General features: G+C 37.3%; 1 protein-coding gene across 2 annotated transcripts in view; it reads right to left on the bottom strand.

Annotated features, from left to right (window-relative positions):
- The window catches only part of dmgdh (dimethylglycine dehydrogenase), a 108,878-nt gene that overhangs the window by 78,246 nt on the left and 13,741 nt on the right, over positions 1-16,891 (bottom strand). For both annotated transcript variants that reach the window (XM_039758383.1, XM_039758382.1), the window contains exons 4-5: positions 13,623-13,787; positions 7,646-7,850 (exon numbers count right to left, since the gene is read on the bottom strand). In XM_039758383.1, coding sequence (XP_039614317.1) covers positions 7,646-7,850; positions 13,623-13,787 — 370 coding nt within the window. The remainder of the gene's footprint in view (positions 1-7,645; positions 7,851-13,622; positions 13,788-16,891) is intronic.

Here is a 16,891-nt window from a genome sequence, read left to right as displayed (position 1 = left end):
CTTTTTGCGTTAAAACTAATTAAGTCAGTTTTTGTGTTGCAATTACTTAGTATGTGTTTCTTAATTTTTCACTTAAGCTGGCACTTAAGTCTTCAATCTGCCTCAACAATTATTTAGCCATAAAATAAAATTAAAATAAAAAAGAGTAATAAAAATCATTAAGCCGAAAGCGGACAGCAGAGGTCATGTAGTATATGTGTACCAAATTTCAGGTCAATAGGTCAAACGGTTTGCAAGCTACAGGTGATTTAAAATCCTGGACAGACAAATGGACAGCCATGGTAGCGTGTTATATAAGAAGATTATAATGCTCTATAAAATACTCAATATAGGGATTATAATGAAGGGAAATGTGAAGCACCAGTTGTAAAATAATTGAACATTACACTAAAAATAACCTGGAAATTGTATGCTGCTTTCTTACATCTTCATAACAGAGGAATTCTGGGATGATTTGCAATAGTTCACTGACTAGCAATATTTAATGACAAGGATTTATGATCCACCGCTCTGTAATAATTTAAATATAAAAATTCTTTCAGTTATTCATTGAGGGAATGAATTGCTGAACTGCAGCAGTAGGATCATTCAGCTAACTTACTCAACTGAACTCTTATTGCAGTGAAATTCAGATGGTTGTTGCACGGCAGAGAAGCGGCCTATTCACAAAGTGCAGCAACAGCATGGCACTTATTTTCCTTGGAACTCTAGAGGGTATTCCTCAAACCAGTTGAGCAATGTAATTATACCACACCTAATAGGTTGGATCTCAGCATTAACAATATTAAAATTTGTAAAATTTTGCCAAATCAATATGCAGACAACAATTTTGGATGACCCGCTGTGGCAACCCCTAACGGGAGCAGCTGAAAGAAGAAGATGGTTTAATCTTGTTTAGATCAATACTAATGTGTTATGGGTAGTTCAAACATACACAGTGCAGCACTCGGAAATTAGTCTATTTGAAGACAAGGTCAAATGAACATGGATGTTCTACTGCGGGGTTGCACACCTTAGTGAGTTTGCTTTGGGCTGAGGAAGTGAAACCTGGAACTGACAAATGCAATTCGCAGCAAAAGAAAAGGAATGCTGCTCCATGACAACACACATCTCCACACAGTGGCCACAATGGAGCTGCAGTTTGAACATCTCACATCCAATAAAAAAAACATGATCTAGTACCATGGAATTTTCACTTCATCAGAGCGTATCTGCCTTAGACACATTTTTTTCTCCCCAGCAACCAATTATACTTTGTTAGGCCAATGCAACATCACAGAACTTCAGAAGCCAATGTTGGAAGGAATAACCCCAACCCAAGTATATAACTCTAATCCCAGTAATGGGCTAAAATAGCATTAAACTTGCAAATACATTTAAGCACAAATTGTGCCTGAAGAAGGAAACTGTACATTTGTTGTACAAACTGTTTTTTGAGTGGACTTGTATGTGACCAGAGTATAATATTAAGCCTATTCTTTTAAAAGTATTACCTAGAGGACTGTATACCTGATGCAAAAACGATCCACAGGCTTTAGTGTGGTGGTAATTTGATTGCTGCTGCAGTGAACAAGCAAAAGTGTGCTGGGCAAAAAAAAAGTATACTGCTACTGGATCTGTGGGAGACAAGACTTAGTGAATTCATGTTTCCTGTCTGGTACTATCTGCAAGATAGATAGATAGATAGATAGATAGATAGATAGATAGATAGATAGATAGATAGATAGATAGATAGATAGATAGATAGATAGATAGATAGATAGATAGATAGATAGATAGATAGATAGATAGATAGATAGATAGATAGATAGATAGATAGATAGATAGATAGATAGATAGATAGATAGATAGATAGATAGATAGATAGATAGATAGATAGATAGATAGATAACTTTATTAATCCCAAGGGGAAATTCACATAATCCAGCAGCAGTAAACTGATACAAAGAAACAATATTAAATTAAATAGTAATAAAAATGAAAAGAATTAAAATAAAATTAATGTTCGCATTTACTCCCCCGGGTGGAATTGAAGAGTCGCATAGTGTGGGGGAGGAACGATCTCCTCAGTCTGTCAGTGGAGCAGGACAGTGACAAAAGTCTGTCACTGAAGCTACTCCTCTGCCTGGAGATGACACTGTTAAGTGGATGCAGTGGATTCTTCATGATTGACAGGAGTTTGCTTAGTGCCCGTCGCTCTGCCACAGATGTTAAACTGTCCAACTTTAATCCTACAACGGAGCCTGCCTTCTTAACAAGTTTGTCCAGGCGTGAGGCGTCTTTCATCTTTATGCTGCCACCCCAGCACACCACCGCGTAGAAGAGGGCACTCGCCACAACCGTCTGGTAGAACATCTGCAGCATCTTACTGCAGATGTTGAAGGATGACAACCTTCTAAGAAAGTATAGTCGGCGCTGACCTTTCTTACACAGAGCATCAGTATTGGCAGTCCAGTCCAATTTGTCATCCAGCTGCACTCCCAGATATTTAAAGGTCTGCACCCTCTGCACACAGTCACCTCTGATGATCACAGGGTCCATGAGGGGCCTAGGCCTCCTAAAATCCACCACCAGCTCCTTGGTCTTGCTGGTGTTAAGGTGTAAGTGGTTTGAGTTGCACCATTTAACAAAGTCTTTGATTAACTTTCTGTACTCCTCCTCCTGCCCACTCCTGATGCAGCCCACAATAGCAGTGTCATCAGCGAACTTTTTTCTTGTTCTGCTATTTAATTCTATCAGTTTTATCTTAGGGAGACACAGTGGTGCAGTGGTTAACACTGCTGTCTCACAGTTCAGGTCTCATTTTTGGTCATTAAAATCGGTCCAGCATAGTTGTCAGATGCTTGCCTAGACATCAGCAAACACTTAAATGACCATTGCACCATTCTAATCCACACAAAACAAATTCAGTTGCCGTTGCTCATTTTACTGAGTTTGATGAAGTTCCCGAAAAATTTGCAATTTTGCTGAACTCGAGTCAAAGCTATTTCAGCATTTTTCACTCACCACTATGGATTACCTTGTAGTCTTACCAGTTTCTTTTTAGGCTCTTTCTTTTTGGGCAGATTTAAGTAACAGGAAAAGAATGTTTCAAGAAAACTTAATTACTATTAAATTGTTTCTTTAAGTGCTCGCCAATTATTGTCCGATTTTTCAGTTAATTTAGATGCTCTTGTAAAGTGCTTGTTTTAGGTGTATTCATAATTAGTCCAACATTTCAAATTTGACTTTTCAATGAAGTGTCACAGTTACCTCTAATGCACAACCTTATATTAAAGAATATTGCTCATAAAAATGTATTTACTGTAGATATCAGCAACATTATTACCAGTAAAAGTAATTGAACAATGATCTAGGAACTATTTTTTATTATTTTACTACTTCATTCATTCATTCATCTGTTCCTCCATTTTCTGAACATACTTAGCAAAAAGCTCCAACTTTTGAACTGTAATAGTTCAGCACATAGTATTCTAAACTTGTAAGCAATATATAAAAATGAAGTGTACTTTTACCAATAAAAAGCAAAACAACTCAGCTATTTAAAAAAATTACTGAATGTGAGCCAGCTGCTTCAAGTTGAGCGCCACAGACTACAAACATTTTGCTCAAGACAAACATACTGTAGCTGTATTTGGCACTGAAAATGCATTATGAGAAAAGAGGTGTGTAGGAAAAAGTGGAGTTAGACTGGCTGAAGTCCTTATTGTGGCGAAACTGGATTGGCTGTTGCAAAATATGGAGGTTAAAAATTAAAAGCTGATAATGAAAGATAGACAATGTCTTGACTAAAGTAATCCATGGTGGGGAGGGGTGATATAGATTTATTTTAAAAACTTAGACCCCATTTTTATTGATACTTCTGCTAATGTTGGTACAATGTTGATATGAAATATTTTTTGGTTGGCAGCATAATACTCAGTTTTTTTCAATGTTAGCAGCACTTAAAAAGCTCCATGTAGACCTGATAATAACTAGTTTTGTTACCAAACTTATAAATGGACACATTTAAATCACTTTATTAAACATACCTGTTCACAGTACTTGCAAGCAGATTCATACGGATGTTAAATGAAAATCATAAAACATAAAAAATGTTGCTTTATTATCAATTCAACTATTTTATATTTAACACTCTCACACTTGTGTATTGCAGTTCAGGGTCATGGGGGATCAGAGCTTATACCGCAGTAATCAGATACAAAGCAGGAGCCAACCCTTGGACAGGTTTGAAAGTCGATCACAGGACCCACTCAGGTGCCCTCATACAGGAGTAGGTCAGAAATGCCAGTCAATCTAACATACATGCCTTTGGGATGTGGAAACAAAACTGAAGTTAAACCCATACAGACACAGGGAGTAAGTGAAATCTCTAAATTGACACATCCTTGGATTCTAAAACTCCAAAAGAGATATGCACTTTAATTACATTTGACCAAAGAACCACATAAAAATATTTATTTAGTTTATATTACTGTAAGAGGGAACTTTGAAGGATGATTGCTCAAAAGCTTTCTTCATGCTCAAGCATTCTCTTGAGTTTGTTTTGTGGCCTCTGCTTGCCTGCTAGTAATTTTAGGCTTTTTTTGCACTTTAATTTTGAGTTAATTAGACCAGTTTTTGTTTTTTTTTTCTGTCCAGTTTCTGAAATCGATCTTTATGTTTGCAGTAGATATATTGTGTTATTAAAACTGTATTAATCTGGATACAGTTTTTACTTTTCATCTCCTATTGCTTTCTGTAGTAGTTTTCTTAATTTAAGAATTGTTATTTTCCATTACACTCTTCAGTCTATTCACACATGATCTTACTTTTGAATTAAAGGCTCACTTTTACCCCTCATTTATTGATAAAGAGTCCTGTCTTCAATTGAAAAGGACAATCCCATGTGGATATACTTCCTGTATGTGGAATACTTTCAAATTCCAGAAGTATTTAGTCCACAATATTATAGCAAGAAAATGCATGCATTTTGGACACTGTGAACAACTGAGTGACTTCATGTGTGGATTATGCACCATGAGTAAAATGGACATTTTTTATACTGTTCTTTGTTCAGCACTGGTCACAATTGGCTCACATTCTATTAGAAACATTGCTCTCTTTGTCTTCCATGAAAACATGAGATTAAAAGTTCTTCTTGGCTATTACTAAAAACCACATGGGGAATGTAACATATAAAAATATGTATTCCTTTATATAAATGACAATAAATGTGCACCAATGAGCCACAACTTTAAAACCACTGACAGGTGAAATGAATAACACGATTACCTCTTTAAAATCACACCTGTCAATGGATGGGTTACATTAGACAGCAAGTGAACAGTCAATTCTTGAAGCTGATATGTTGGAAAAATAAAAATAAAATGGGCAAGCATAAGGATCTGAGCAACTTTGACAAGTTGTGATGGCTAGATGATTTGGTCAGAGCATCTAAAAAATGGCAGGTCTTATGGGGGTACTCCCAGTAAGCAGTGGTTTGTACCTACTTAAAGTGGTTTAGGGAAGGAGAATCGGTGAACCAGTGATAGGGTTATGGGTGCCCAAGGCTCATTGATGTGAGTGAGTGAGGAGTGAAGGCCAGCCTGTCTGGTCTGATCCCACAGAAGAGCTACTGTAGCACAAACTCCTGAAAAATGTAATGCTGATCATGAGAGAAAGGTGTCAGAATACACAGTGCATTGCAGTTTGCTGCATATGGGGCTACGAAGACACAGAACATTCAGAGTAACAATGCTGACCCCTGTCCAATGCCAAAAGTGCCTGCAGTGGGCATGTGAGTATCAGAACTGGACCATGGAACAATGGAAGAAGGCAGCATGTTCTGATGAATCACATTTTCTTTAGATCATGTGGATGTTGCATCTGAATCATTTACATGGGGAAGAGACAGCAGCAAGATGCACGATGGGAAGAAAGCAAGCTGTCTGAGGCAGTGAGATGCTCTTTGGAACGTTATTCTGGGAAAACTTGGGTGCTAGCATTCATGTGGATCCTACTTTGACACATACCACCTATCTAAAGATTGTTATAGACCATGTACACACCTCCATGGTAACGGTACTTCCTGGTGGCAGTGGCCTCTTTCAAAAGGATAACACACTCTACCACACTGCAAAAATTGCTCAGGACAGGTTTGAGGAACATGACAAAGAGTTCAAGATGTTGACTTGGCTTCCAAATTCCTGAGATCTCAGTCAGACCAAGCATATCTGGGATGTGCTGGAAAAACAAGTCCAAGCCATAAAAGTCCCACCTTGCAACTCACAGGACTTAAAGAATCTGCTGCTAACACCTTGGTGCCAGGTACCACAGAAGACCTTTAGAGGTCTTGTGGAGTCCATGCCTTAATGGGAAAGAGGTATTTTAGTGTCATGACCGGGACCTACATAATATTAGGCAGGTGGTTTTAATGTTATGGCTGATGGGTGTATATTAGTATTTAATCTGAACAACAAACACTGCTTTGGATTACATGATTTCTGAAATAAAATATATTGTAAATTCTATTTAATCATAACATTCTCAAACCCCTCTAATCTAATCCTGAGTTGAGTTGACCATAATCGTCCCTGGCATCACTTGGCACATGATAAGAAATATACCTGGGCTGGCACCAATCCCTCACAAGGTCCAAATTTATCCTCCCACTGACAAAAGGCCAATTAAGAATCTTTAGTTAACCTAATCAGCACGACTTTGGGGATGTGAAATGAAAACCGGAGCAACTGGAGGAAAACACATGAATACATGCAAACCTCATATTTAGTGTGTTTGTTTGCATTTGTAAGCGCTGAGATGGACCAGGATCCTGCCCAGGATGTTCCCTGCTTATATCTACTGTTTGCTGGATTGGCTCCATCTCCCAGCACCTTGGAATGGATTAAGCAGTTTTAAGAAAGTAATTTTGGATGTAAATACAGATCTTCTGGTTTCCTCAATTTCCTTAATTTGGTATTTCAATAATATGAATAATTACACTTTAGTAAAGCAGTTAGTATCATGTTAAAGGAGCTCACACTTACAGATTTTATATAGGGTAAATTTACTGACTCCTTCTACATTTCACTAAAATTAAAAAGATTAGATAACAGATGGTTTCATTAACGAATATTTACCAATATCAAGAATGTAATTTTCAAAAACTTTTCTTATATCCACTCAGTTTACCGACAACACAAAAAAAACAGATGGTTAAAAATAAAACCAAGAAAATAAATCGACTTCCAAAAATTCTTTAAGAGAATGTTTACAAAAATTCAGAATTGTTTTTCCAGTACTAGAATAAAGCGTCACATAGCATAAAATTCTCAAAAAGCTGAGGTGCTGGGGGCTATTCAAGTAGCACTGGATGCAAAGCAAGAAACAACCCAGAATTAGTCCGTCACAGGGCCCACTTATTTATATGGAGGACCAATTTGGAAATCAAATAATCTAACTTGCACATCATTGTGACTGTTAAAGGAAAATAGCAGTACCTGGAGAAAACCCAAGCAAACATGCAGAGAACGTGCAAATCTCCACAACACAAAGATGTTATACTACAATGGCAACCAAGAGTTTCATGTAGTGCATAATACTCATACTTAAGTAAATAAACATACAACATCTCATTGTATTGTTAAAATTTAAAACTTCCCACCTGTAGCATTAACAATGCGGTTAGCTCTTATTGTCCCTTGCGATGTTTCTACGTCCCATTTTCCATCTTGAGTTGGCCTTAGACCAGTTACAGGTGCAGGATAATAGATTTCTGCCCCATACATTCGCGCTCCTGCTGCTAAAGCCATAGTTAGAGAGTAGGGATCAATATGGCCGTCTCCTGGGTTATACAGGCCAGCTAGCACCTTTCAAAATAAAGACATTTTCTAATTACAATTGCAAGTTATGTTTGCATATTAAATATACAGTAATAAAACTGTATACTAACAATATATACTGTATTAACACATTTATGGGCTTAATTCTTTAAAAATTAAATCTTTTAAGCAATATGTATTTATACTTAGATAAAGGTAGATAGATAGATAAGGCACTATATGATAGATAGATAGATAGATAGATAGATAGATAGATAGATAGATAGATAGATAGATAGATAGATAGATAGATAGATAGATAGATAGATAGATAGATAGATAGATAGATAGATAGATAGATAGATAGATAGATAGATAGATTTGTCCCAAGGTGAATGTTTAGCTTTTTGCAGAAGCTCATGAATTATTATGATAAAAACAAATAAAAAAATAAAAAAAACACAACAAGAGTCTTCCTGAAAAACATATAAGAATTACAAAAAAAAAAAAACCTTGGACTTGGCTAAAGATAAAGGAGAGGTCACAGTGAGGCATTATAAAATCATAATGCCGTGGGTATGAAAGAGGTCCAGTAGCATTTCTTGTGCTGAATGATTCATTGGTTGAAAGTACTCAGTGTGAGCGAGTCAGGGAGACGATATGCAGCATTGTTCATAATGGCCATCAGTTCTGTATTCATTCTCTCCTCCACTACTATCTCCAGTGAGTCTAGAGTGAATATCAAAACTGAGCCCGACTTTTTAACCAGCTTGTTGATTTGGTGAGCCCAGCATACTACAGTATAGAAAGTAGCACTGGCTATAACAGACTTGTAGAATGTGTAAAGGATGTCACCAACCACATTAAAGGAAAGAAGTATCTTAAGAAGAAATAGTCTGCTCTTCTCTTTTTATGCAGCTCCTGTGTGATACCATACCAGTTTATCACATTTAAAAAATAGTGCACATATAAATTCTATAAAACTTTTAAAAAATGCCCCCAAAAATTGGAAGAAAAGAATATAATGAAATAGACTAAAGAATCAGAAATCTCTCAAGAAATGGACTTTTTACAGATGCAAAAATAATATCAAAAATGGAAATATGACATGGCAATTAATTAGTCACAAAAGATAGTGTTATCAATTTTAGTTTATGCCACACTGTATCCAGCTTTTGCCATTATCCTTTAAGATAGCCTTTATTAAGCTGCTAGAATGAAACATTAAAATAAAAAATCAAAATCTACATAAACATTTGAGAAATGTGTTTTAAAGTGTACAAGGAGTATTAATTGTAAATTTAGGATGGGTGACCCTGAATCACATTAAAGCCAACTCTAAAACAAGGTTTAGGGGTTCATCCACAACATTATCATCCTCCATGAATGCACAGAAGCAATTAAAAAGGAAAATAAAAGGCTATATTAAAAAAAGCTTTTATCCATTTGATCCCTTGCAATGATATTGGTAGCATAATTATACATCCTTTTCCCTTCTCAGCCACTTTTTGTTTATGCTTTAATTACAAGTATATGCACATATATTGTGGAGAGTGGCTGGGGCTGCTGTCCAGCCGGGACGCGCAGGAGGACTGGAGGAGGGCTTAAGGCTCCTCCAGACCACGAGGGGGCGACTGCCCTGGTTGCTTTGGTCACCGCCAGGGGACGCCCTGGTGCCTTTGGAACCCTGGACCTCAGCACTTCGCCACATCCGGAAGTGCTGGAGGAAAGAGGACTGGGGACACCTGGAGTGCTTCAGGGTGCACAGCCGGCACTTCCGTCACACAGGGGAGTGTCAGCGGAGGAATGTCGGGAAGCACCTGGAGTCCATCCAGGCATGTATATAAGGGGCTGCCTCCCTCCATTTGATGGCTGGAGTCGGGTGGAAGTGGACAAGAGTCTTGGAGCAGAGGAGTGGAGGCGGTGAAGAGAGGCACTAAGGAAAGAGGCCTGGACTTTGGGGTGATTTATGCTGTGGCACTGGGTTGTGCACTCTTTATTGTAAATAAACGTGTGTTGGGTGACAAAATGATGTCCGCCTGTCTGTGTCCGGGACTCGTACCACAATATATATATATATATATATATATATATATATATATATATATATATATATGTATTGTATTGTATTGTATTAGGGCTTACTATGCTTATTCAGGGCTACTGTTTAACATTATGCCCTGGGATTACTCTCTCATGACTGTTTAAGATTATATTTTATGTTTATAGTATTTGGACTGTATTGTCAATAGATACCTTTACTTTAATCCTTATACACCGCTGCTGGGGGACTTGTTTTGTTTTGGACGTGCTCTGTCTCTAGGTATGTCAGAGGATTGGGACTTTGTGAAGTATGGTCCAGCCACACGTGGGAAGGCAAATTGGGGGGAGTAGGGGGGGAGAAAGAGAGCAAGCTATCTCTAATCTGTTAAGACTACAAAATGACAACAAAAGTTCAGAAGCAATGTCTCCATGATGGAACAGTTAAATTTGTGAGCTGGAATGTTAAAGGTTTGAATCATGAATTAAAAAGAAAGAAAGTATTCTCTCACCTAACAGGTCTAAATGCTAAAATAGAATTTTTACAGGAGACCCAAGTATTAAGCAAGGATTAGTTTCGGCTGCACAGAGACTGGACTGGCCAAATATTCCATTCCAGCCATGCAAAGAAAACTAGAGGTGTGGGAAATGGGTGGGGATTGATGTGTTTCGAGCCTAGTTTTGTTAAACCTGAGTTGCTTGTATGATTTTGATTGTAAAATTTGATTTTAATTAAATCGATAAAATAAAAGAAACAAACATAAAAAAGCTTTTATGATATAAATCAAGGAATGCCATGCTCACACTCTGTCAAGTATTATTTAATGTACTAAGCTAACAAAAGCAACAATATTTATCCCAGGACTGAAGATCTCAACCAATTCTGGGAGAACAGTACCATTTCAATTTTGAACCAGGCCTTCTCCATAGTATTTAAATAAAAAAAGAAAAAAAACAGAAGAATTCTTTTGTAATGATCATTTCAGACTGACCAAGTGGTCCAAACAGACAGAATTTTTATAGGAGCACAGCAGATATACTGGGAATAATGCTTGACCTAAAGTAGGAGGCAAAAGACTAGACTGAACATGACTAGGAGTAATGCGTTTTATATACAGCCATAATATTCAAGTCAAGTGGGCTTTATTGTCATACCCTCTATAATCATAACTTGGTACATAATACAGTAGCATGAAATTATACTTCCCAGGGGCACAAGATAATATTTAGACAACAAATATGACAATATAACAATACAAAGATAATTTTACATAACAGAATGTTGAAAAAGGAACCAGACCTGAACAAACACACATTATACTGACAAACAGCAATCAATGATGATAAGAGTTGTACAATGGACAAGCAGCACACATAAATGCAGAACAGTAATTAGACCTGAGCCTATGATAAGAGTGCATATGCAAGGAGAGGAGGGACACTGTGTTCACCAACCTGAATACCTATGAGAAGACGCTATTGTACAGTCTGGCAGTGTTACTCTGCAGATTCTGATACCTTCTACCAGACAGAAGCAGGGAAAAGAGATTGTGTGACGGGTGACAGGGATCCTCTACAATAGAGGTCTGATGGATGCTGCTCTTTATGAACATTCCCTTGATGGAAGAGGGAGAAGCCCCACTGATGGTCTCCACAGTGCACACAATCCGCTGTATGGACTTCAGATTAGACACACATTTCCCAGACCAAACAGTGATGCAACTGGTCAGGATACTGTCAATTATACTCCTGCAGAATGTGGTAAGCATGTGGTGTTAAAGGCTTGTCCCCTTCAGCTAGTGCAGAAAGAGGAGGTGCTGCTTTGCTTTCTTGGTTAAGGAGGGGATATTGTTTGATACTTTGTTATTTAGAAATTAAATAATTGGCACAATACATGTACATTAGGTTTTCTGTAGAACAACAATATCTATAAAAACAAGATTTCTGAAAAGAAATTTCATCACAAATTCCTTTTAATCAAAACAATAGCCAGCATTCAAAGCCGAAAAACAAAGCAAGAGTCTACATCAGAAGATTTCTTTTGACAGTGCCAGGCTAAGAGTAAAGGTACATAATTTGTCATTTGCTTCTTCCTGAATCTTGGTTTCAAGTGATTGGTATTAGAGTATTAAATATGAACATTCAATCCTGCCTGCTATGTGGCAGTTGTTTTTGGATTTTCCTCAGAAAGCTGTTCATCACTGGACCCCACAATAGGTTCTTTGTTTTGTGACATACTAAAAGTTTCTTATCATCCTTTAAGCAATGCTTATGTACTGTATGAGACATATTTCGTCACTAAAAGGCTGTGAATGCTGTAAGTGAGATCCCTTTTTTGTTCATAACAGACTACAGTAGACCTCCGCAAAGTTGCGGAGGTTTCCTTAGAACCTAACTAGTAATTGTTAGTGGAAAGCACAAATATCCTCCGCAATTTTTTATGGCTTTTTTCGTGGCAATACTGTGCTGTAGAGTGAACAGGAAGCAACCGCTGAGGGAAACGCGGTTTGGGATGGTGAAAGTAGCCAATCCGAGAGTGTTATTCATTTCTCCTTGCTGCTGATTGATTGCTGCCCTATTATGTGACTCCAGCCGAGTGTCCTCGTGTTTTCCTTTTTGTTATTGTATTCATTTTGTTATTCTTAAATGCACAAGATCTCGCCGAGCACCAGAAGAAGTTTAAAACAATCCAGGAAAAGGCTGAACTACTGGATTTGCTCCGGGAACTAAAAAGTTATGCTGCAGTAACGCACCACTATGGCATTAATGAAAGCACCACACGCTACATAAAGAAGAACGAAGCAGTGAACTGGAAGTAAAGTAATGACCGTAAGGAATAAAAATATCGTCAGGATGGAATCTGCCTTGGCATTGTGGATCACCGACTGTAGGAAGAAGAACATCCCCTTGGACGGTAACATCATCCATGAGAAAGCACGGAAACTGTACTGGCAGGTCGCTACAGGAGACAATGTAGTAACTTTTTATCACAATGTTCCTGAAACCTATACAGAAAAGCCAGCATGAAACCCCACCAGAAGAAGACTGTCCAAAGATACGACTCCACCTGAAGTGCTTGAAGAAGAGGCGCCACCTGAGGAGTTTTAAATCCTCTGCATTGTATTGCACAGCTACTTCATCATCATCATCATCAATATCATTCATCATTGGTGAGTACCCGTGCATTTTACTGTATTTTAATTAAATGAAATTATTATGTATGTACTCTACTTATAACAAAGAAAATGACAGCGCATACCAAAGAAAACGCGTTTGCATGAATTACAGTATATATAGCGGTAACATCAGTATTTTACATTCTAGCACTGCAGGAGACATAGCAGTACAGTACTGTACAGTAGACGGGTTTACCTTTACATTCTGTTTTTAGGTAATGTATTAAGGTAATTTTTTAAGAAATGTATTAATGTATTAAGCTGAGTTTGCAATGAAATTAAAGTACTTTGGGGGCATACTGTATTTAGGGTTTAACCTATAAAAATAGGCATTTAAAAGGCATTTTTTAACCACATCCAAAAGTCGAGGTTTTTTCACAATTCGCGAGTGCTCTAGGAACGTAACCCCCGTGAATTTTGGGGGTGTACTGTAGTCCCAAAGCAACTAAATAGGAAACCCAAAATTCACTGAAAAGCTAGATCTCCTGCAGATATGAGTCCAGTACTTATTGATTTAAAAGTGGAAAGACACAATTGAAATATATTTACAAACAGTGACATTTTTTATTAAAAGTGCTGCATTATTACAAAAGTGCACAATTACCTTGTCCATATTAAGAAGTGGAAAAAGTTCCTGGACTTTTTCAGGAGTAATAAGAAACTGAGGCGTTGGATGCCAGTGAGTACGCGTCATCTGGTATTTTAGTTCATCCACTCTTGATGGTGTAGAAGCAATACGAATACTGCCTGGCTGATGGAAACCAACAGCCTAAAGGAAAAGAAAAAAGATGACTTGTTATTTTCATTATAAATGAAAGGTCCCAAGAATATCATGACTTGATGTTATTTTGGAGAATCCTGAGATTTGGGATGAACAAGCTCCTGGGGCTGAATGGAATGTTTTTTTTTTTTTTTAATCACTATTGTTCTAATGTGTTCATATATTCTAATCAAAATGAATGATAGTAATGTGCCCATCATTTATTATCATTAGAGCAATAAAAAATAGAAAAGACAAGATATAGATTACAATATATAAATCTATCAATTATTGAACTAGATTTGTGACTTTAACCTATTGTGATATTTAGTCATTTCAAAGGAAACCTACTTTAAAATATTATTATCACGACTCAGCTGCGTGCCCCTCAAATGCCCATTCTCCAGTTTCTGTTATCATGACCATTGTTTGGGATTCAAGCTGCAGGTTGTTGCTATATGTGCACAATAAAGTCTCCCACAGACTAGTTAGAATAACATAATACAAACAACAGATTAAGAATACAATAATGTATCAACTAGCAGGCGCCATTCATATTTTTGTTTCGCCTAATGCCCTTCACCCCTATCATGGTGTGCCTCTTCACCCAGTAATTCTTTCACTCCACTTCAAAACCACCTTCCTAATATACATTTTCAGTATAGCTGCTGTCAAAGTCTCAGTACTGCTGATCTTCTCTCAATACTCCTGGTAACCTAGAGATAGACTAATGATGCAAAGGAGCACTACTTCACCTGTCTCATCTTGTATGGATGGGGCTGTCGTCACTCTGTTAAAGCCCTTCTGCCTCCAATGGCTGCTCCTCAAGCATCTCACAGTGCTTCATTTTAAATGCCAGAAGAGCCTCATTAGAAGCCTGAATGGGTATCTGCTCCTGGAATGCCATCCATTAACAGCTCATGTTTGCTACAACCACCGAGTCTACATATTTCTATTCATTTAATACATCACCTAAGCAGACTTTCCTACTTACTCTAAAGCAACTCTATTGCTGCTGATTTGTAAATAAACATAAATATATTGTATATAAAACCATGTGAATGCCATGAACTAAGCAGAGTTCCTTCCCAACACTTCTAGCGCACAGTCATGTGCCAGGTCTTCCATAAAAGTGCTTCAATAAACTGAGAAAAGGGAATCTGAGGAGTTGCCCTGTGCATGGAGAGGAACGGCAGACATACATATTGTCAGGCTGAAGATGGAGTGTTGATAAAATAGGCCTTGCCAACAAAGACTCAGAAATTAAGAGAGAAGCTGTTTAAATGAATTTAGGGCTTTACATTTTGTCTTTAACTAAAATGGACACTTCTTGTGTGAATGTGGCCAGTGAATGAGGTGGTTTTTAGCATGACAGCTCATAAGCATTAGAAAGTTAACACAGAAAAGAACAAAAGTGCTCTTCCTGCTTAGTGAACAAAAGGTTTTTTTGGTTAATAGCCGAATCTGTCAATTTAAATGTCAAATAAATGTGTTAAAAATGTTACCCTTGTATCTTCTTCGCAAACATCTTATGAATATTTTATATTATTAGAATTGTGGCTTGCAATTCTAACCAGCATTTTGCTTTTTTTTATGCCATTTGCGCTTGTATCACTGATAAATGTTTTGTTTGCATGTTTTATTATTTAAAAATAGTAGGCGTTAGTAGTTTTTTCTTTATTTCTGTATTTTTCATGATAACTGAAAAATAAGCCTACAGAACTTTATTTTCTTAATAAAAAATGAATTGGTAACACCCATGGTTTGCAGTTTATTTTAACTGTAAACACTTTATTATAGAACATAAGACTTCTACGTCTCTGGTTAAAAATCTTAAAAGGATAAAGAAATCTGTACCAGATTCAGAATCAGACAATTCAGTAAAATTAAATTAGTGATCATTATTAGCCCTTAAGAAAAACTTGATTGGAGCATCCCTAGCATTTTCCACATTCATCTTTATACCTTCACCTTCAATTCCAACTACCACTTACATATCCATAACAGCATCTTATTATCATCATGACTTTACAGTATTTGCTGCTCCAAACGCTGTCTTTGGGTCTAAGAATGCCTAATAAATCCTAATTTCCTTTGGCTCATCTTTGTTTCCTTACAGTTACCTCAGAACAAAGACTTATTATATGAAATTAAACTGTGTTTCTCTAACTTTCTAATATTGTCTTAGATACCTTTTCACCCCAAAACTAAAAGAACCCTCTCAAACTAGAAGTTGGCATTCAAATTAAAAGAAGTGGTAATGTAGGGCATGGTCTGTAGGTGGGTACAAAATTGGCTCAAACATAGGACGTAGAATTAGGTGATGTTAAAAGTGGTATCCCTTGGGATCAGTGCTGGGGCTAGTGCTCTTTTTAATACATAAATGATCACGACTCTGTTGAAGATTCAGTTTTTTAAATGCAAATAACTACAGACATATGGAATAAATAGCCAATTAGTATGGTGGAGTGTACAGCTCTCATCATTTATAAAAGATATTGAAGAAAGTAAATATCTATATATATAATTCACTAAGGCAAGACAACCATGGAAAGCATGCCGGAAGGGGCGTGGACTCACTGAGCCGCCGACAAGTAAGACACCTGTGGCGCATGCAGAAGAAGCCACGCCCACCAACTCCTGGCACCTCTGAGCCACGTTGACTGTTCATAGAGGCATGTTTTTCGCGGAGGTGAGAAACGCCATATGCATCGTGTTAAACAGTTTGCGAGGGGTATCCCATGGGATCCTCAAAACAATCCTTTACAATTGAGGTTAAAACACAATGAAGTAAGCAGTCTTTAAAAACCGAGTTTTCGGTTACGACCAACAACCGCGTGCACCATAGCAAACTGTTTTACTGTGTTGGTTCATTCCGTGCATTGTTATAATGTTGCTTTTCTTGCTGATTTATTACATTACCGATTTTTCAAATGTTAATTTTCTCCCTGTGCTTAAAAATCATTAAAACTCTGGCCTGATTATGCGGCGTATGGTACACCGCGGGTTGGCTAGTGTATAATAATTATATCACAGTGTAAGGTTTGTCAGGAGAAGACACCAAATGTAATCCTGAAACACATAAATAACTGTAATAATGTGCTGAAAATATA

Source organism: Polypterus senegalus, chromosome 7 (genome assembly GCF_016835505.1).
Source record: "Polypterus senegalus isolate Bchr_013 chromosome 7, ASM1683550v1, whole genome shotgun sequence".
Lineage (NCBI taxonomy): Eukaryota > Metazoa > Chordata > Cladistia > Polypteriformes > Polypteridae > Polypterus > Polypterus senegalus.
The sequence above is the reverse complement of the archived record's forward strand: the minus strand, read 5'-3'. Positions and strand labels throughout refer to the sequence as shown.